General features: G+C 49.8%; 11 protein-coding genes across 11 annotated transcripts; 4 read left to right on the top strand and 7 right to left on the bottom strand.

Annotated features, from left to right (window-relative positions):
* Positions 1 to 31: 31 nt before the first annotated feature.
* Positions 32 to 1,930, bottom strand: ASPSYDRAFT_142360 (uncharacterized protein; the record flags this gene model as incomplete). Its single annotated transcript, XM_040841235.1, has 1 exon — positions 32 to 1,930. One exon carries the CDS (start codon positions 1,928 to 1,930, stop codon positions 32 to 34), a length of 1,899 nt encoding a protein of 632 aa, XP_040707936.1.
* A 169-nt stretch (positions 1,931 to 2,099) lies between these two features.
* Positions 2,100 to 2,880, bottom strand: ASPSYDRAFT_293019 (uncharacterized protein). Its single transcript, XM_040844628.1, has one exon. The coding sequence runs from the start codon at positions 2,692 to 2,694 to the stop codon at positions 2,251 to 2,253; it is 444 nt and encodes a 147-aa protein (XP_040707935.1). The 5' UTR covers positions 2,695 to 2,880; the 3' UTR covers positions 2,100 to 2,250.
* A 186-nt stretch (positions 2,881 to 3,066) lies between these two features.
* On the bottom strand, positions 3,067 to 4,742 carry ASPSYDRAFT_140707 (uncharacterized protein; the record flags this gene model as incomplete). Its single annotated transcript, XM_040841072.1, has 2 exons — positions 3,067 to 4,508; positions 4,559 to 4,742. 2 exons carry the CDS (start codon positions 4,740 to 4,742, stop codon positions 3,067 to 3,069), a joined length of 1,626 nt encoding a protein of 541 aa, XP_040707934.1.
* Positions 4,743 to 5,718: 976 nt separating this feature from the next.
* On the top strand, positions 5,719 to 6,616 carry ASPSYDRAFT_84151 (uncharacterized protein; the record flags this gene model as incomplete). The annotated part of the gene is made up of 4 exons (XM_040851307.1): positions 5,719 to 5,731; positions 5,828 to 6,010; positions 6,075 to 6,554; positions 6,603 to 6,616. 4 exons carry the CDS (start codon positions 5,719 to 5,721, stop codon positions 6,614 to 6,616), a joined length of 690 nt encoding a protein of 229 aa, XP_040707933.1.
* Positions 6,617 to 6,968: 352 nt separating this feature from the next.
* On the bottom strand, positions 6,969 to 8,051 carry ASPSYDRAFT_53700 (DUF2011 domain-containing protein; the record flags this gene model as incomplete). Its single annotated transcript, XM_040848731.1, has 3 exons — positions 6,969 to 7,325; positions 7,389 to 7,956; positions 8,026 to 8,051. The coding sequence occupies 3 exons, from the start codon at positions 8,049 to 8,051 to the stop codon at positions 6,969 to 6,971; spliced, it is 951 nt and encodes a 316-aa protein (XP_040707932.1).
* Positions 8,052 to 8,279: 228 nt separating this feature from the next.
* Positions 8,280 to 9,604, bottom strand: ASPSYDRAFT_38814 (oxidoreductase, short-chain dehydrogenase/reductase family). Its single transcript, XM_040845783.1, has 3 exons — positions 8,736 to 9,604; positions 8,516 to 8,675; positions 8,280 to 8,465 (listed from the first exon to the last, which is right to left on the bottom strand). Exons 1-3 carry the CDS (start codon positions 9,317 to 9,319, stop codon positions 8,442 to 8,444), a joined length of 768 nt encoding a protein of 255 aa, XP_040707931.1. The 5' UTR covers positions 9,320 to 9,604; the 3' UTR covers positions 8,280 to 8,441.
* Positions 9,605 to 10,469: 865 nt separating this feature from the next.
* On the top strand, positions 10,470 to 11,161 carry ASPSYDRAFT_139038 (LAMTOR1/MEH1 family protein; the record flags this gene model as incomplete). Its single annotated transcript, XM_040840902.1, has 3 exons — positions 10,470 to 10,520; positions 10,643 to 10,794; positions 10,870 to 11,161. 3 exons carry the CDS (start codon positions 10,470 to 10,472, stop codon positions 11,159 to 11,161), a joined length of 495 nt encoding a protein of 164 aa, XP_040707930.1.
* A 966-nt stretch (positions 11,162 to 12,127) lies between these two features.
* ASPSYDRAFT_141677 (E2 ubiquitin-conjugating protein UBC8) lies at positions 12,128 to 13,226 on the bottom strand (the record flags this gene model as incomplete). The annotated part of the gene is made up of 7 exons (XM_040841175.1): positions 12,128 to 12,264; positions 12,323 to 12,504; positions 12,560 to 12,674; positions 12,735 to 12,772; positions 12,895 to 12,939; positions 13,114 to 13,121; positions 13,194 to 13,226. 7 exons carry the CDS (start codon positions 13,224 to 13,226, stop codon positions 12,128 to 12,130), a joined length of 558 nt encoding a protein of 185 aa, XP_040707929.1.
* A 1,194-nt stretch (positions 13,227 to 14,420) lies between these two features.
* Positions 14,421 to 15,043, top strand: ASPSYDRAFT_138460 (ubiquitin-like protein ATG12; the record flags this gene model as incomplete). The annotated part of the gene is made up of 3 exons (XM_040840839.1): positions 14,421 to 14,661; positions 14,714 to 14,913; positions 14,984 to 15,043. 3 exons carry the CDS (start codon positions 14,421 to 14,423, stop codon positions 15,041 to 15,043), a joined length of 501 nt encoding a protein of 166 aa, XP_040707928.1.
* Positions 15,044 to 16,595: 1,552 nt separating this feature from the next.
* Positions 16,596 to 17,423, top strand: ASPSYDRAFT_53695 (uncharacterized protein; the record flags this gene model as incomplete). Its single annotated transcript, XM_040848730.1, has 1 exon — positions 16,596 to 17,423. The coding sequence occupies one exon, from the start codon at positions 16,596 to 16,598 to the stop codon at positions 17,421 to 17,423; it is 828 nt and encodes a 275-aa protein (XP_040707927.1).
* Positions 17,424 to 17,841: 418 nt separating this feature from the next.
* Positions 17,842 to 19,591, bottom strand: ASPSYDRAFT_26144 (FF domain protein; the record flags this gene model as incomplete). The annotated part of the gene is made up of 2 exons (XM_040844251.1): positions 17,842 to 19,469; positions 19,522 to 19,591. 2 exons carry the CDS (start codon positions 19,589 to 19,591, stop codon positions 17,842 to 17,844), a joined length of 1,698 nt encoding a protein of 565 aa, XP_040707926.1.
* Between the last annotated feature and the right edge of the window lie 152 nt (positions 19,592 to 19,743).

Raw genomic sequence — 19,743 nt, 5'->3', positions numbered from 1 at the left:
AGAAACAAGTGAGAGCCAGACCACAGCCTATCTACAGCACTTTCGTCTTCATCCATTCACTCGTACCGACGCCCAGGTTAAGCCCATTCCGAGCCCACCATTTTCGAACTCGTTCTTCGGCACCAGACACAGGGTCTGCATCTTCGAGGGCTTCCTCGATGTCACAGGTCTTGAACTCGACTCGGAGACCGCTTTGACGCCACCATTCTAAGACGTTGTCATGGCCGTTTTTAGTTGGCCCGACGAGCACCTGATAGTCGAAAATCATCTTGGCACCTTTCAACTTATACCAAAAATCAAGGACGTGGACGTGTCCATGAGTGCTGGCAATTCGTGCAACCGACTCGGCATGCGTATATGGAATACCTGATGCATCCCACCAGGCAAGCGATGCCGTCCTTCCAGACTGCGCAGCGAGGAGAACCGATTTGCCGACTTTAAGAGGCAATGCGCGGGCACGAGGGGCAGTTTCTGCTGCGCGTTTCCACCAGTTGAGAACATCGACACGGCCCTCGGCGCTAGCGGACTCGAGCGCCCTCTCAGTGTACCGTAATTCAAGACCTGAGGTCCGCCACCACTCTAGGACATCAATAAAGCCGGCACGAGAAGCCCCATCCATTGAATCTGCAATGTATTCTTTGTTCGGAAGTGCGGCCGCATCTCGCCACCACGTCAATATTTTGGGATTGCCGTATATGGCTGAAGCACGGTAGGGAATGTTGGTGAGACGCGAAGTCGTCCAAAGGAGGTCAAGATGATTTTCGGTGAGGTGGGACAAGATATCGGTTCGTGAAAACTTGAAAATGAGATGACATGCTAGGTCCGATAAAGGTTTCCAACGGGGTAAGCTATCAATTCGCTTCTTAATTGCCGCAACTGAGCCGCGAAGGATGGTATACTCCAAAGAGGCGGGCGCCGACATTTTCAGAAGATGGCTTTGCCATTCCTTAGGAACCGAGAGTTTCGTAGGGATGCCTACTGCTTTGGCGATTTCCCAATCATGAAGCTGATCTTCAAATACGTTCAACCATAATTCTAGAGGCAGCGAGGGCGTATCCTTTTTCTCGGCAATATTAGATCTAAGCAGTGACGTTTGAGATGGAAGTGATGAGTGATTTTCCGGCGCGCACTTCTCTAAAGGGCCATCGTCTTGAGGTGCCGTGGACTCAATGGGTTCAACAGTAATTGGGATCGGTTGTGATAATGAGATCGCAAGCGTTTTCTCAATCATTTCATGGAGCTCATACAGCCCACCCCACGGCAACTTTATCAGCTCTTCGGGAGCGTTATACTTCCATAAAACTGGGGATACAAGGTCGACCCAATGCCAGAACCGATGGACTTCCTGGAGTTGCCTCTCCGTCAGTGGATGCTCCCATTCCGATACTGTCATCCCTGGGATCAGAATGACAGGTTTCGTAGACATCCAACCCCGCAGCAATGCCAACGTCAGAGTGTTGGTGAGGCCTGATAACATAGAGCCCAGTGTCCCCGCATCCACAGGGGCAACGAGTAACAGATCCGCCCATTCACAAAGTTCCGCTGCTTTTGCCTTGAGCCACCTCCGCGCGCCGATTTCCTTTTCGAAAGTTTTCCCATCCACCGTATCCATATAATGAGGTACTTTGTTGGTGCCGGAAAGGAGGGCAAATGGCTCGTCTGTTATAAATCTGACTTCGATCCCGGGGTGCTGCACTAGGGAGGGGAGGACATTGTCGACGAACTCGCTGTCTGTCGAGATCAATAATCGTTTGCGACGGGTGGCTAACGAGACATTGTCGTGTTTTGGCAGCTCTTTCGCAGAAATACTGGCATTATTCGAGGTTTCGGACACCTTTTCCTCTAGATTTCCATCGATGTCCATCTCACTAACCTCAGAACTTTTCGACTCGGCGTTGCTGGTCCCACTCGGTGGTAAAGTGTTGTGCATTTGGAAACTAACAGCCATCAACGAAATATTTTATCTTTTCGTAGAGAACACGATGAAGGATAACAACCGCCGTAGGATCAATAGTCGTATCTGCGTAGGGATGTGTTAAGGTCGAATGTGGCGTGAGACGTAATATGTAAAGGCGAACGAAATCTCGTCGAGATAGTAAAATAATCAGGCAAAGCAAATTCCAGCCAGTGGTATATGGTAATTTAAGGAATGCGGCAAGCAAAAGAGGAGAGGAGGAGAAAGGACGAAGGTGAGGTGATTGAAGGCAATGCGCAAGAGCGGTCCAGATTGTTGCCCAAGCAGGTCACCAGCTAGCCACAAAATACCATGCAATAATCCATCGAAGAAACCGTGGCACAGATCGACAGGCCTCGTTGGCACGTTGCACACTCCACTGCAGCTCGTGTCAAGGATCTGGTGGTCCGACCAGGTTTACAAGCGGTGAAGTGACTTGTCTTTGGTCTCGATCCTCGGTTTCGCAGGCAAGATCCACTAACCCCGCAGCTTTGCTGATATCCGGATGAGTGCAGGGTGGCTGGACGTTCTCGGGAGTTTATACCGTCTGTCGAGGATGTTGCAGGGTTGGTTGACGAGAAATTGCAAGAACAAGAGGCGCTGAGATCACGGTTAGCGGCGGCGGCGAGATCGTTCGATGGGATTTGTGGTGGTCTTGAGGCGCCAACGTGAATACCATGGTGCTGATTGGCGGGATGATGAGACCGATTAATCATAAACGCTAGTCCCGAAAGGAGCATTAAGTATACACACGGGCCAATCAGGGACACTCATCGATGCACGTCACACTTAACAAATTAGGACGGAAGGAGCGATCCTCGCGGGCTGGAGAGGGTTCTTTCCTGTTGTGATCTCCTTCAAAGACCATGTGAATTGGGAAGGAGCCAAGAATGGGTGGAATATGCACTAATATGGAAGGCGTACTGTACTAGTGTATCGTAAGATTGTTTTGATAGCATTCAGTTATTTGAGTAGTGATTTAGCTTCAAATGTATGTAATCTATTCTCTCCGCTAGATACTGTAGTCTATGTGACCTCTACACCCCTTCCAGACAGACAGACGCGCTAATAGGCTTTCAATTGTGAACCATGGAATAGGGGGCGAACCTCGTCTACTCCGTTCGTGCCAAGTTCGAATGCAACCAATGTTCCCGCATGCCAATGCTGACCAAACTCGCAAGAATAGCAAGCGCAAGCAAGGTAATGAATGTAGCGCGCAGTGAGTCCATATATGCATTCACAACACCAGGTATCCAGTCTGCTGGTGCTTTTTGGATCTCTCCAAGGCTGTCACGGAGGCGACCAATCACCTCTCGGGCATTCTCACGGTCACCGAAGCGCGACCAGAGTCCAGTTTTGAGAACGTTCTGGAAGACAGAGGACGCAATGGTGATACCGATTGAGCTGCCAGTGCTACGGAACGCGTAGGACGCGGAGGTGATAACTGCATGATGGTCATGGTCGACTGCCGAGATAAGCGCAACTAGGGTTATGGTGAGAATCCCTCCGTAAGCTGTCCCAGATAGCAAAAAGTAAAGAAAAGGAAGAGCAGTCGGGGTGCTGAGCTGTAAGGTACAGATCAAGGCCGATGCAGCCACCAGAAGTAGCATAGTGACGTGACTATACATTTTATAGCGGCCACTTAAACGCATGAGGGCGCCTGATCCCAGCGACCCGATGGAGATGCCGATAGATTGAGGGATCAACCTCGCTCCTGCGGCAGTCGTAGACATGCCTTGAACCTGGAAGAATATCGGAACGTAGAAAAGAAGCCCAAAAACGTTCATCGTAGTGAACCAATTGGTCAGACATGCCGAAAGCACAGTGCGATCAAGCAACAGACGGACCGGGATGACAGGCTCGGACGCGACGTTCGCTTCGATATGGATGAATATGCCGAGCGTGACAGCAGAAAGTGGAAGAGTCGTGAGAACAAGAGGGTGTGTCCATGGTAACTGGTTTCCCCCGGTATTGAGACCGAGAAGCAACAGAACAAGGGTGATGACTAGCGTGATAGCACCAAGGAAATCAACGCGCTTGAGCTTGTCCTTTTGTGTGCTTTTCACAGGAACTTTGACTGTCAAGGCCACCAGGATAGCTGACACCACAACAAAAGGGACCTGAATCAAAAAAGCCCACCGCCACCCCAGCGTGTCGTTAATCCAACCGCCGAATACGCCGCCTAACCCACTGCCGACGCCAAAGCAGATGTTGCCGATCCCCTGCCACACTCCACGTTTTCGTAATGGAATCAAATCTGAGGTGACAAATGTGGCTATTACTGTTAGACCCCCACCTCCAATACCAGCGATAACCCGTCCCAGGATAATAGTCCACTGGGCTTGGGCAAGACCGCAGATAATGTTACCCGCCGCAAAGATCACATTAGAGAATATCAACCCGGACTTCCGCGAAAATATGTCTGTCAGACGCCCAGCTAGGGGCTGGCAAGCCGCATTGGAAATCAAATATGCTGTTGCCAGCCAGGATAGCAGAGAAAGGGAATTGAACGAGGATGATATCGGTCCCGTCAAAGTAGCAACAACAGTAATGTCTATACCATTAGATTAGGCCGAGATTTTCACTCAAAAGGTCAAAGCATACCAAGTGCTGCAAGAAAGACTCCCACCCATACGCTACACAAAACTAAAAGCAGTCGCTTTGTGCTCGGCTCCGCATCCTCGGGCACTGGCTGGGGCTGATCAGCCAGGAGAGGCGTCTGCTCCGATACCGGTTCTTGTCCAGCATTCTCCGCCGGTGCGGGCGGCGTAGACTGATCGAAACGCATATTCAGAAGGTGTGTGCCTGAATATGTATAAGATGCAGTGTCAATAAATGACGACAATGGGCGTGGAAGCACGAGGGGTGGAGACCCCACTGATTACTCAGCCAGTCTGGGGTTTTACAGACTACGGGGTATAACGTTGTATACAGCTGTAACTGCCAACTACCGATTGTGCAGTAAAATAATAGTTGTCCGTTCGTAATTGAAGCATAACAGCTTGGTCTCGCTTTATATGCTGGGAATACTTGTATCTACGGATTATTTCTTCAGTCGGGAATAGTTCCGTCATGAGGTTGTGAATACCGAGTAGGAAGGTCTTATGACATTAAGACGAGTTACATTTATAGAAGAGGGTAGACTTGTATACAAGGCATTTCTGTCAAGATTTATTAGACACGTTTATGCAAAATAAGCTTTACATGCGGATGCAGAGGTGATGTTCCATGATTTTGGTCATGATCATACAATTCGCGGTGAGCTCAAGCTTGCGAGGTCCCTAAGCCGCTCCAACAGGAGTTACAACCGGGTCTAAATTTCAAGACAGGCCTTATCAAACACACTACTCCAGTATTCAGCGAAAATAAATTGTTTGACCCACAGTTATAATTTCTTTGTTCGCATTCTGAGCAGGGTGCTGGAAGCTAGTAAGATCAGAAGATGTCATCTTCTGCGGAAGTACCGTTGTTGCTTACTCAGCACCGCTAACTTAGGTTGGTTAGTGAAGTTACGGCGGAGCGGGTGTCGAAGGTAGTTAACTAACTAAAGTAAGTTAGGCTAAGTAACTTAAGCTTGGAGGTACAGCACAGCCACCCCCATCTCGCATTACCTGACGGACTAACGTTTAGTTTGACTTGCTTCTCCTCTTTCCTGTCAATTTTGCCCTGTCCTGTGACCTTCCTGTTCGAATCTCCCGCTGCGCTCTGCACATTGAAACATCCCTCTATTTTCGCTCTTCCACAATTTCCCCTACCAGAGCAAGATGCCTGGTGTCCGTGAGTCGATACCCGACCCCTCTCCACTGCGGCTTGTCCCATGTCACATCCCGCTGTTGCACAGGCCAGTGTAGCTGACCGTGTCTCGCGTCAAAGCGCCCGATGCGCTTGAACAGTTAAAGAAGGGCTTCAAGGCCATCTTCCGGAAAAAGAAGGCGGAAGCTACGGGCTCTGCGACCGACAAGCCTGAGGATAAGCCCGCCGAGGCTCCCGCTCAAGCTGCTCCTGCCACTGAAGCCAAGCCTGCAGAGCCGACAACGGTTGCAGAGCCTCAGCCTGGTACGTTTGTTTATACTCAAACCGTTGCGCTAGACCGCCTAATAACCATCGTACCTACGATCAGCAACAGCAGAGGCTCCTGCCACAGCTAAGCCCGCCGAAGCACCAGCCACTGAAGCTAAACCCGAGGCCGCTGAGGCTCCTGCTGCAGCTGTCCCTCCAGCTCCGGAACCAAAGACTGAAGAAGCCTCAGTTGAGGCTAAAGCTGGAGCTCCTGCTGAGACTAAGGGCGACGGTCTCACTGAGACTAAGACTGAATCCCCGGCCCCCGCCGAGACTCCCGCTCCCGTAGCAGCTCCTATTGAGAACGTCAACTCCGAGCCTTCTATAGCTCCCGATTCCACGGTTCCCGAGACCCCGTTTGAAACGCCGGCCGAGAAGTCCGCTGAGTTGGGCGAACCTGCAAAGCCGGCTGAAACGGAAAAGGCTGCCGAACCTGCTAAGCCTGCAGAGCCCGCCGAGAAACCCGCTGAGAAGCCTGTCGAGCCTACTGAGCCCGCAAAACCAGCTGAAGCAGCCGAAGCTGCTGCTGAGCCCGGGAAGAGTGAGTTTATTTTCTGATAAGTACGCACAGTTACTGATTGTAAAAAAGCTGAAGCCAAATAGATGTCTTGCCCCTCAACTAGCTGCGTTCTGGTCTAAGATCTTGACGTTCAGCATGGCCTGCATTCGTAATCGCAGATACACTACATCGTTCTTGTTCTGTGCTAATCTCATACCCCAGCGCGTAACTGTTGAGCCAATTTCGTTAACATAATTTCGTAGTACCGTTCTCTCCTTTAGCAAGTTGTTGCCTCACTAAGCTCGTCATTTAGCGGCGATTGGCTATGGTGGCTGAGTGCTTGATACCCGTCGGCCGTTTTGCATAAATGATAGAATAGTGAATGGACACATACAATCCACAGAAATTGGGTATCATTATCTCATATCCTACCAAAGGGGCTACAGCTATAGTTATTCAATCGCTCTCTTGTCCTGAAACGTGCTCGCTCAGCTCCGTTACGGGGCCATCACCTCCAGTACCTGCAGCCGCCGCCTTTTGATCTCTCGCTTTTTGCCTCCGCTTAATTTTCTTCTCCCGGTTTTTCCGGTTGCGTTTCTCTGCCTCTGTCTCTTTCGCCCTCTCCGCAGCGGCAGCTCGTATCCGTAATTGAATACGTCGCTTCTTCCCAGGCTTCTTACGGGACAAGGGCTCCCTTTCCGGTGTGCCTGCAATATATGCGGTAGCACTAGGCGTCGCGCCCTTTTCCTCCTTCGGAAGCTTCGTATGCTCTCGTTTTAGATGAAGCACCCGCCAAGGCAAATGACAGCCAGGCTGCAACCAGTTAGTTAGTGTTCGATCAATAGACTGCTTCTTTCCTTTGGATCAATTACTCACCCAAGACATCCCCGCAAATTTAACCATATCCTCGCCGCTCACAGCCACATCCTCGAATTGCTTCCTCTTCTGCAGCACACCCGCATCCTCTTCCCCTGTTTTACTCTTGGTTTCACCGGACAACAACCCCGGCGCAGAGAAATAGTAACTCCACCCTCTGAACGGATTTACGAAGCGCCCCTCCCCACTCCCCACAGCCGTAGGCGTCGGAGACCGTAATCGGATTCGTAACTTCTGCGCACCACCGGACTCGTTCGTATTCGTAGCTGTAGTCGTCGTTGTGTCACCACCTGCTTTCTTTTGGCCATCATTCTTATCACCGCTAGTTCCAGGCTTTTGCGGGGCAGATGCCGGCGCGGAAAATAGCCGAAACTCAAACTCCTGTTCCTCATCTTCGTCATCTTTGGTCGTCTCTTGCAGTTCGGCTGTGGTTGTGGTTGTGGTTGAAGGCCCAATGTCGAAGTTGAGCAGCGCGCTGAGGCGCTTTTGCGCGTCGGGGAATTCAGATCCCGGGGGTGGAGAGGGGGATGAGGAGGAGTCACGAGCGAGGAGGTCGTCTCGGCGGACGCTGTGATTCAGGTGTTAATCGATATTGGGGGTCTTCGTTTGATTTTTGAGGTTCAGTATGATCTCATACCGTTTTGCGTCCGGGAGGCCGAACATGGTTTAATTTTGGTATATTTAAGCTCGTAATGTATTATGTCTCTCGTATATTATCGATGCCGTTTCGTAGGGTGCGGCTATCCTAAAACTTTGGTGCGGTATAAGTTCGTTTTGGGAGAGTGCTGTGCGGAGATGGGAGTTGAAAATCCAAGACCTGCGCTGTGAGGTTTCCATACTATTTCCACTCGCTTGGTCCAGTTGCGGCCACGACCCGGAACTATTTTTACTACATACATAGCAACTTGAATTTCTAACTACGCGAGCCAGACGTACTTGTTGTTGTCAGTTTCAAAATTGGAGTGATGGTATCCATTCTGCTAATTACGGTGAACATGACGCACCAAGCTCGAAAACAATTATGCAACCATACTAGGACGACCATCGAGAGACTCAGACACAGCGGCCACCATCAACCTGCATCAATATTAGCAGGGTTAAATGAGAAGGAAATGTACAATCCATACCTCGAGCTCAACACCTGTGATGAATTCTGCTTCATCGCTAGCGAGGAAGCTACATGTATTCGCGACATCCGCAGCCGTGGAAGGACGTCCTAAAGGTATAGTTGATACGAACGCCGCCCTATTTTCCTCGGTGTCTGGCTTTCCGAGAAAGAGATGGGTCCTATAAAGGAAACATCATAAGTGAGACTTGCGGATATAAGTGATAAGCGAGACTACTTACATTGCTGTGCTTCCAACCACGGGGCACACGCTGTTGAACCTTATCTGCTTCGGGCCGTATTCAACAGCCATCGTCTTGGTGGCGTTGCTAACCGCCGCCTTGGATGCATTGTACCATGTCAGACCGGGACGAGGACGGAGAGCAGCAGTGGATGATATCTGGATGAAACATCCGGGGCTCTTATTCTGTACAAAGTACGGGATGATAACACTCGTGGAGAGGAAGATTGATTTAACGTTGACTTCCATGCACAGGCCGAAGTCTGCATCGGTAACTTCGGTGGTTGGTTTGTTGTGGTAAGTTGCACCAGCATTGTTGACAACAATGTCGAGTTTCCCGTATTCGTCCAAAGTGGCTTGAAGAAGTGCCTGCCAGCTGTCTCGGCTTGTCACATCTGCGTAGACGAACTTGCTATTCAGCTCCGCTGCGACCTTCTCTCCATTGTCCTTTGATATGTCTGCGACTATCACCTTCGCTCCTTCGTGAACGAACTTCTTTGCGATGCCGTGGCCGAAGCCTGAACCTGCGCCTGTTACGATGGCAACTTTGCCTTGCAAGCGTCCGGTGTGTGTAGTAGTGGCCATGGTAATAGCAACTATAACGCAGAATAAAGAGGCGTGTACACACTTGGGGGTTTTGATGAAATACAGGAGTTGAGTGGGTGGTTTAAACTTTAGTGACAGCTGTCAAAGGGTGGATGCGCTCTTGTATGCACACTTAGTGCGGGGTGAACGCTGCGAAGAAGTGCTACCAACATCAGCGTCAAGGATCCTCTACAATAATTGGCTGTCATGAGTTGACACTGATGTTAACCTCGGTAACGAATCCTCTTGGCTCTGGGCTAGCGATTGAAAAAAAAATAAAGAGCTGTGCAGTTATAATGCTAACGGAAGTTGGTGTTGAATGAGACAACTATAGGGTCTGGCCTGAGTGCCTCAGGCACTATATATTAATTCCTACATTTTGGCCCTTTGGTCGTCTTGATTCTGTTCTACTACACATAAGAAACGTGCCAAGCGTGTCACTAAGACACCTTAGTATACAGGCAACAGCAATGTTATTGATAAATGGGCCAATCGCATATGTAAGTATGTTGCTGATTCGTGGTGTGTAGCGCACTTACCGGACTCATCGAACCTTACATTACTTGAGCTAATTGAACTGTCAAATGGGCTGTGGCTAATATCCATCATCGTCCATTAGACAAGTTCCCGGAGATCGAAGATTCAGCACAATAGGCTTTGCTTGTAGCGTGGCAGCATCTATATATAGGCCTAAGCTTCACCTTGGGAAACGTATACCAAACGACAGACCCGAATAAAGAGAGAGATGGGATAGTTCCAAACAGTCGGTCATATTAAAATATTATCCAAGAGACTATTTTCCGAGCTTATAATTGAGTATCGAAGGGTTGCAGTGACGAAGCAGATGTCATTATCTCCGCACGGACCACATGCGTTGCCCGACTCTGCCCGTCCGCTTCTGTGGCTGGGCTTTGAAATTCACTGCGTAAAGACTTACTTCCTGAAGAAACTAACATCCAGTTTTCTCTATCCGCATCACTGGCTGGTGCCTTGCTTTTTTAACCCTGAACTCACGTTTCCACCAGTCCTTTCCTCATATTCAAACCGTCGGACCGAACATTCCTTCGTTTTCCAGCCCCTCGGGTTCCTCTAACCTTGGGTGTCTCGTGCGCCTTCTACCTAATCACCAACCGGTTCTGCACGTATATAAATGGGGGTCTGTTCTTCGTGCCTTGGGTCTGGTCGTCGAGACAACACCGACGTGAGTATTCCTCTTTGTTCTTGGGCTACATCGTCTGTGACGGTGGTCGCAGATGGCGTCTCGGAACGCGGTGCCCAGCTAGATTATATCGTGGCGCTAACATGGCACTCTCTGATTTCTAGCCCGAATCCTCTCGGTTACTCGATGATGACATTTACCAGCCCGGGTATGGCTATGGAGCGCTCAACAATAACCAGCAGGGCAGTCAACCCGACCCCAGCTACGTAAGGCGGGAGCGCGAGGCCCTTGAAGCGATCTGCCAACGAACGTCAGAGTGAGTTGTTCTCGCTCACTTCACCTCGCTCAAATACAGATAGAATGAAAATCTAACCAAGGCGCTGTGGAAAAGTTCCGTCATCGATATATGGTCCCTCCAACCACAACCCCATCTCCAGCCGCGAGCGACACTCCACAACTCCGTCTCCTCCTCGTCCTCGAAAGCCCGCGAACCCTCACTAATAGTAACAACAGTCGACTCCGACGCACCGCCCGAAACGGCATCGACGAAACCGGGCGCCGTTCCGAAACACTGGGGCGAGGTGGTGATCAACCCGAGGAAGGGTAGACGGTCAAGACCAGGATCAAGCGGCGACGAGGACGACCCTGCCAAAGATGTCTTTGGTGTTTTGAAGGTTACTTGAGGTGGGTCAACAGGCTCCAGCCGGGTTTTGTGGTCAGAGACCGGCTAGCAAGCTCCATCATGGTGATCGAGACACGAAAACGAACGAGTTGACGAACGATCGAATTCGAATATCGAGTTTCGAATTCTAATTTCAGCAAACAAATCCGACATACCATACACTCACTCCTTCATTTCCTTTCTTCTTCTTTTTTGCTCTGGTGTCGCCGGTCGAGACCGGTTTGTCTCTGTTTTTCTGTCTAGTCCGTTTCGCCCTACTGTCAATTCCTCTCGCTTCTCGCGTTTCCATTTTTGATATGTTAGACATCATTCGGTTCTTAATACCCCTTGTTTATACCTTATTTCGTTTTTCAATGTTCAGGGTCTGTTTCGTTATGCAATTAGCATGCCGTGTGAGGCCTGTTCTTTAACTTCCCGGGTACTATGCATAGAATGAGGGATATTGTATTACCTTAATGTACTATACCAGAGCTAATTGTAAACATNTGCTCGCGACTATTGTTCCCGTGGTAGAGGGTTCTGACCATCTACTGCAAAAGCCGGAAATTTCAATCTCATAAGAAGCAAGATTACTGAAGGGACCTGGCCAACGAATTGAGTGCGATCTAAGCAGGGACTTCCAGATAGACTAAGGTAGTAGTATATCCATTGAATAGCCAAATAATGATATGAATAGAGAGTATAAAAAATTTCAAAGGCCACAAGATAGGAACCACAAAAGCAAATGATATGAACAGGATGGAGTTGAACGCATTCACAAAACATGGTCCCGAACTCGCAAATTGCACCATAGCGTTGGCTTAACGTATAATAGACCCTGGCTGTCAGAACTCCGTCGCAATAACGCCATAAATACTAAACCCCGCGAATTCCATAAGACCGTTATGTGAGAATGGAGACGTAATAAGAAATGTTGGCTCCGCGATTATTCCGGGAGAGAAGCAAGTGAAGAGTACGCTGGGATGGTTCAAACATCGTCCAGTCTCCCTGCCGGTTCCTCTCCATCTGACTCATAGCTACCGGCAGAGCTCAATTCGTCTTCAGACTCTGTGTCTTCCCCAGCATCGTCCACAGCATCTTTGCTGGCGTATTTTGCCACGTACTCTGCAAAATTCATTAATATCATGGGTGTGGCTGTTGCAATGACGAAAAGGAACCTCACCTTTCACTTTAATTTCGTAGCTCTTTGGTTCCCGCATCAACATGGCAGCGGCTTCGCCATTCAAAGGGTCTGACGGGTTGGGGTAACGTAGGAGCTGTGGAAGGAAAACTTCGAAAATGTTGATCATGTCGTACATAGGAGACCATGTTTGGTTAATAACGTCTAAACAAACAGACCCGGATCTAAGAAAGAAAATTATTAGCGGCATAATATAGAACGGTTTCGGGCTTGACTTACAACTCGTCAATGTTCGGGTGGAAGATTCGGTTAACGAATCCGATGCTCGGGCTCTTGTATGGGTACTGATCCGGGAGCTCGACGTGGATCTTCCAATGACCACCCTGAAAGGGAGCTAAAGAGTTGCTTTGTCAGTTTTGCGCTACGGTGGCTGTTGCGTACGGATAAAACTTACTCTCCTCCGGGCCCTTGAAGCGCACGTAGAACTCTTGCCTAAAGTGAAACATAATACGTTAGAATAAGCCTTCACTGAGAAACCCGTATGCAAAGCAGCGGTTAATCATACACTATGCGGGCGGTTAGTATTGAAGTGGAAAATACACGTTCGAAACAACTCACTATTATCATTGACCAGTGTAACCTCGTAGTCACTCATCAGCCTAAAAAAAACCCATCAGCATCGTGTTGTTCCCATATCCGTCTCTCAGCGCTATCCAGAATCCAACTCTCTCGGGGAGGTCCGTAAGGGTATTGGGTGTGGAACGGAGGGCATACATCCTGCGAAAGAGTCAGCCATGATCTGGTACGGAGGCTCGAAAAGTGATGTATCGTACTTCATAACCTGTACAGACGGGATCGAGCGTTAGTCCACTTGCCAACTCATCGGTCGATCCGTAGCCGGAGGGGTACTTACATCTGTCTCAATTCTGCGCTTCGGGCTACTCATTTTGAACGTATTTGCGCGGTTTGTATTTCGCGGGAAATGCAATGAACAGAGTCTCGGATCAAACGTTGTAACCGGTGATTGTCCAGAAAATCGACTCGGGAGCTGAGTTCTCAAGCAGCAGATCTCCAAGTCGGGGGCGGGGAAGTAACGCAGCGGCGAACTGGGCGGCAACCGGGCCGATAAGGCGAAAACGGGGATACGGACGGGAGGTTGGGAACGCTGAGAAGTTGATGAAGAGCAGACGACAGAGAAGGCGGGCGATCTGGAGGTTAAAAGGAGGTTGAAGAAGAATGAAAGGGAGGAAGTGGAGTGGGGGAAGTGAAAGAGGAGGAGAAGACGTTGGACGCTGCGGGACGCCCAGAGGGGTGCTCCTGTCTGGCCGATAACGCCCCCGAACGGGCACCCAAGTCACGCCAGGCCTCACGCAGTCCGTCAGGTGTTACAGACAACTCATGATCTCTACTCTCACAAGGTCCTGCGAAGAGTCTGCTAGAAGTAAATTTAAATTGTCTCGCAATTTTAGTGTTACTTGTGCATCCTGGCCCTTGAATCGCTCTACAAACTACTTAAGTGCATGCATCGCTGTTCTTTAGATTAAATGATCGTTATCCGCCGGGCGAGAAGACTGAAGTAAGCTGTACATGCACCTGAGCACCCCGGAATGGCATGGCTTTGGAACTATAAGCACTTGTCTAGCCAATTCCGGAGTTCCTGTGAAGGTTCAGAGTGGGTTCATGATCGTCAGCGGCTTCAAGATGGATTATTGGGGATTCAATCTTCATTTTCTGGACACTTTCTTGAAATGATGTCATCTGCCGTCGTTCTTGTGCAGTTCGAGGACCGGAATTCGAGAGCCGTGCTGGTGGACAATTTAGGAGAACGGGTTTCGGGTGTCAAACATACCGGATCTTGTCCTGAAAGTTGATTGTCCGTGTCCGACAGACAGTGTATTTGTCAGAGTACCTTGTAAGTTTGCCGCGTTTTTGGCTCCCAAGAACTGGGACCAAGATTCCGCAAAGGTGGTTGGTGCAAACCATGCCTCAGGCCGTCGTCAGGCTGCATATAATCCAACAACAACAATACTGTAACTAAGCTTCATCCATCACTGCCTCTCCAACTCCCGTAGGTCTAGCCAGGCAAATCCATTGAACTCATACGGCCGATTCCATTTGCTTGGGCGCTTACTCTGGCAAAATGAGCTCCCCGTCTTCCCGGATCCCCTCGACTGGCAACTCTCCCAACCCAAACCAGAGCCGACCATCAAGCCGGAGAGAACCCGCGCAGCAAGCATCCAACACCAAAAATGCACCTATCCCCGACGATGAACATGGCGCAGACCTACCAATGACTATGTCTGCGTCGGTAGTTCTCTCTAGTTTACCACGCGATGCTCACCAGGCTTTGGCGGACGCCGAAGCCGTCGACATCGGTAAAGGTATCGCGCAGTTTGTTCTAAGTTGCTGTTTCAGTTAACTTACTTTATACAGTCACAGTAAGGTTTCAACCCTTACCTTCTGCGCCTATTCTCAAGAACCGGGTGTTCAAGATTAGCGCCTCCCAGAAGTTTGAGACCGTCGTCAAGTTTCTAAGAAAGAAGCTTGATTGCAAGGACACAGACTCGGTGTTCTGTTACGTAAATAGTGTTTTTGCGCCTGGCCTGGATGAAGGTGTAGGGGGACTATGGAGAGTAAGTGCATCTGTTTTTTTATTACCTCCGTGGAAGGAGTTATGAGGATGTCTAATGACTGGGAATACAGTGTTTTAAAACCGATGACCAGCTGATTGTGGCTTATTCGATGACACCAGCATTTGGTTGAAGCGTGGAAGGACATTGCCTCAGGTGAACTCTAATGGCATAATCCATCTTGCCTACGAGATCATAATGCCACCCAGCGTTGTTATACAAAGAGCCGCGACATGACGCTTCATATTATAGGCGATACCAAAATCACTAGAACATCAGTGGGCTTTTGTCCTTGTTGAAGGCTATGCCGTCAAATTTTGGAACCCCAGACTTTGCCCAAGGATAAAGGTGCCGAAGAGGCAGTATTGCCGAGCACGTCTGGTGAATAGAAAGAACTTAAGAAATTTTGCCGTCTATCATTTATTTGATAGCCGTCGGGCCAGCTGTCTCTCAACAAGGTCCCGGGAATATCTAAAGTCAACACAAATTTATATTACAACTCGAGAGCTAGTCACGGATAAGCTAGCGGCAAAGCTAAATACACATCAAACAAAGGAGTCTCTGCTAGCCCCTGACCCATACTATTCCAAATGCGAAGTATGATTATTCTCTCCATTACGATACTGCATACTCATTCAATGATCTGCGCGTTTATTCGTTGGAATGTAGATCATGGTTAATCTGGCCGGCCCGGATTCCGATCTACTACTAGTACTACATAGTAGTACATCGGATTAGCTTGCCTTGATGTATGTCCCTTGCCCTAATTATATTGTATTGTTTGTAGTTGTCTATATTATGGGAGTGCAGGTGCAAGTTTTACTATATCAACTCGTTTTGGCGAGGCTTATGCTGCAAAGTGTAGCAGTCAATGTATCCGCTCCATGAGGCTGGTACTAAGTAGCGTCAGGGTGAAGTCTCAGGCTACTTTAAGGGTGTCGGTATCCGTCGATGACCTTTTTACCCCTGTCGAGTCATGACATCTGATGCTGCGCAGATGCGGTTTCATAAGTGCGTCGTTTATTTTGCAGGCTACGCAGATCCATTCAGGATGATCAGCATGGTAGTCTCTTCTGTTTCGGGTCGTTTCATGAAGCGTGAAGCTGCAGGTGCCCAATTTTAACGGCCTCGTCTTAGCACTGGAAACCTTTTTCTGCAGTGCGAAGCAGATGTGTAGGTTGTTCGAGAAGGGTTTCGGCCTGGTGGATGCTTACTTGCTTACTCCGAGTGGGGAGGTAAAAGGGGGATTGTGGGTTTGGTTTTTGGACAAGCAGATTTAGGCCCGTCTATGTATTCACACGCCTAACCTTAATATGGGGATGAGGGGTTGCTAGCTTTCAAGTCATACCATAGTCAGTCTGTGGCAGTGAAGGCCGCCATGTTCGCGCCACCATCAGCTGTGTATGATCATTTTCATTAGACAATTACGGAGTAGACAATTAATTTAGTCCTTCATTCCTCCTTGATTCACGTTCACGTGACGGGGCTCGAGCAATGCTTGGCAGACGCCAGCGACGCTTTTATCGCCTCTCCGTCGCGTTATTTTTTCGGCGCTTCGATCAGCTTCTCCAGATCCCCGCAACCGATTTCCTCACGAACCTGGTCACAGATTTCCCCAGAGTTTACTTGAACGAGTCGCCTTCCTCGCTTTGTCCATCTTATCCTATTATATCTAGTCCACCGCCATGGCAGACGTCCGCTCATTGCTCCGGAGCGAGCTTGCTTCCCGCAAGGGCACACCGCAGACAGGGAGCAACACACCAAACCGTGTCACAAAGAAAAGAAAAGTAGATCCGTCGGACTCGTTGACGCGCAAGCGAGTAAAGCAGACAGATGCCGATCAACTTCTCGCAAACGCCCAAGTTCGTCCTCCGAGCGCCCAAGTCATCGCCGACGCAGATGACGTCGAACCCTCGTCCGACGATATCATGAAAACAGATCTTCCTACCCAGCCCGACCTTTCACAGGAAACCACTGAAACAACTACACATACCTTCGAAGCTACCTCTATGCCACCTACTGACGCAACTGCTGAACCCCAGCAGCAAAATATTGACGAGGATGAATGGGCCGCTTTTGAACGGGAGGTAGCCGCGCCGAGTCGGGCCCCACAGAAGCCTGCTGCGGTTGCCGCTGCCGCAACGATATCAGCTGCGCCCGTATCTGCCGAGGAGCTTGCTGCGCTGCAGGAGAGGGAGAAGGAGTCTCTTCGACGAAATCGGGAGGCCGAGGCGGAGGGTGAGCGCGAAGATGCCGCTCGCTTCCTGGAGGAAGAGTTTGATGAGATGGAACAATTAGAAGAACGAGTGAGGCGGTTGAAACACATGCGAGAGCAGCTGAGGTTGAAACGAGCCACGGAGAGCGCAGAGATGGACGAGGCTGCGATTGCCGGAGCCGTCCCTGCAGAGCCAGCCGCAAACGCACAGGAGACCACAGCAGATGCTGAAGATGACGAGGACGAGGATGATGACGATGATGCTGATGACGACTGGGATAACTGGAGATTTAGGTAATGCTAATAATGGTTGCGATGTCAACAAACGATATGGACCGGAACGGCGTCTATTTGTTTTTCATTTTTACAGGACGGTCATGGGCTCTTCTTACTTACACTGATACCCCATACTATATTTTGAAACCCAGGAAATGCTTCAGTATCCCATCACGAGTCGAATAGCTGGCAATAACTGGGAGACTGGCAATCTTTCAATGCATTTGATTTGCGACAATGGTACCAGACCATCGTCAAAACTAGCACATGAACACTTGATGAACGACTCAAAGAATGTACTCTAGTTATGACAAATCATGTACTCTATAGAACACGACCCAAACCCATGCTTACTTGGGCATAGGGTGAAAACTTAGATTAATTGCTGCACAATGGCCTCCATGTTATGGTATGGGTAGACTAGATAAGTATAGAATCCGCTACTCCGTATCCATCGGCTGCGCCTGTTCTGCAGGTTCTATATGACTGCGTAGTCCGCTCTTTCCAACCCTCATAGCCTCTTGAATCTCAGCCTCGCCCTCCTCTAATAGATGCCTACCGCGAACGAGATCGCCTTTCCGTCTTCGTTCATCTTCCCGGACCTGTTTTTGTCGCTCGGCAAGAGCCTTTTCACGCTTCTCACGCTCTACTCTTCTTTTCTCTAATTCCTCCCTCTGTTCGGGCGTGATATCTTCTTCCGGCGGACCAGGCAGAGTGGAAACGAACGCCTCTATTAATGGGTCGCGCACTTTAGGTGACAGTGCGACGTATCTAATGTCGGTTATGATGGCTGGTGGGAGGGCTTCGAGGTTAGACGAGCGGTTCAGGTCATGTAAAGGTACTGATTTGAGCAGTGCAGAGAGTTCAGATTTCCGAGTGCTCTCGGGCAGTTTCATTCGAGAAACGAGGTCACGGTATGACTTCTCCCGATCCTTATCCGATAATTGGGAGTCTTTCATCTCAGACTCTTTCCTGTACTTCCGCTTGAACTCCGGCCAGTAAAGCTTGGGTGTCGCATGATCCTGAAGGAAAGCGAGATACTTGATACGGGGGTCCTTTTTCTCTTGCTTTGCCTTGCGCTCTCTGATTTCATGCATGCGATCTCGACTCCAGTTAGAGAATGCGTCACGGCGAGACTTCATGTTTGGGAGGACGGTATAGCGCGTGTCTTCTATTATGCGGCCCTCTTCAACTATGTTCTCCCAGGTCGAGAAGGGGTTTACGTTGAAATCATCCAGGAGATCACGGAACAGCGCTGCGGCATCCTCATCTGTGAGCGGAAGCCCTTCAGCGCCCTCCTCCCAGCCTTCCTCTCCGGGCTCGCCGTATTCCCCAGGATCAAGGCCATATTCCTCGCCCATGGCCGCTAATTGATATTCGATATCCTCTTCCGTGAACTCGACAGGTTGTTGGTTATCTTCGCTGGCGGTTCTTTGCCGTTTGAATGGATGGCCCTCGTCTTCTCCTTCGCTATCCGTAACCTCAACTTCTTCATACTCGTCGCTTTCTTCGCCCGCGCCCACTGCAGCTGCAGTCCCAGCCGGTTCGCGCTTCAAATCATCTTCTTCGGCGGTCACTGGCGCTTTCTCGGTTTCCTCGACTGTTTCACCGCGTTCGCGTCGCTCTTTCGCCTCCCGCTCAAGACGGTCGAATTCGACAACACCCTTTAATACCTCTTGCGGAAACTTCCAGAAACTCTCGTTTGTATCCAGGTTATGGACGAATCGTCTTCCCAGCTTGGTCTTTACAAGCACCCATGGTTCGCATCCGGGAATGTTATGTTTCGATTTCGGCCTGTCTTCAGGTCCTCGGCGGCGGTCATGATAGGATTTCCCGCCGCGGAATCCACCTCGAGGTTGATTGTAGCCCGGGGCGCCGAATGACGAAGCACCGTACCCCTGAGGCGCATATGGTGTCGATGAAAATGGTGGTAGCGTATCTGGCGTGAGAAACGGGGCATTGGCAACGGGGCTCGGTGCTGACGCTGGGGTGAAGGTTTCTGTGTTGATCGGCTGCGGTCTGGTATATGTAGATTGCTTAGTCTGCGAATTGTAGTAGTATGTGTGTCCTGTCAATTGTCAGATAAACCCAGTGGATTCGACCGCCGTATAAAGACAAACCTGTGGGAGCTTTATGCTCGGTCCACCCGGGCGGTAGGGGAGGAGGAGGGGTATATGTGGATTTGAGCATTGTAGTTTTTTACAAATAGCGACGGTATTGGAAAAGCGACGGGATTATGCAGACTCTGGATTGTCTTAAAAGTCGTTTGGCTGCGGAGGATGAAGCTTTCCGGTTGGGCTTAGAAAAGGTGGTCCGAGCTTGGCGGACGCGCCAGGACGAGA

Source organism: Aspergillus sydowii (genome assembly GCF_001890705.1).
Source record: "Aspergillus sydowii CBS 593.65 unplaced genomic scaffold ASPSYscaffold_1, whole genome shotgun sequence".
Taxonomy (NCBI): Eukaryota; Fungi; Ascomycota; class Eurotiomycetes; order Eurotiales; family Aspergillaceae; genus Aspergillus; species Aspergillus sydowii.
This window is presented reverse-complemented; position numbering and strand designations above follow the sequence as displayed.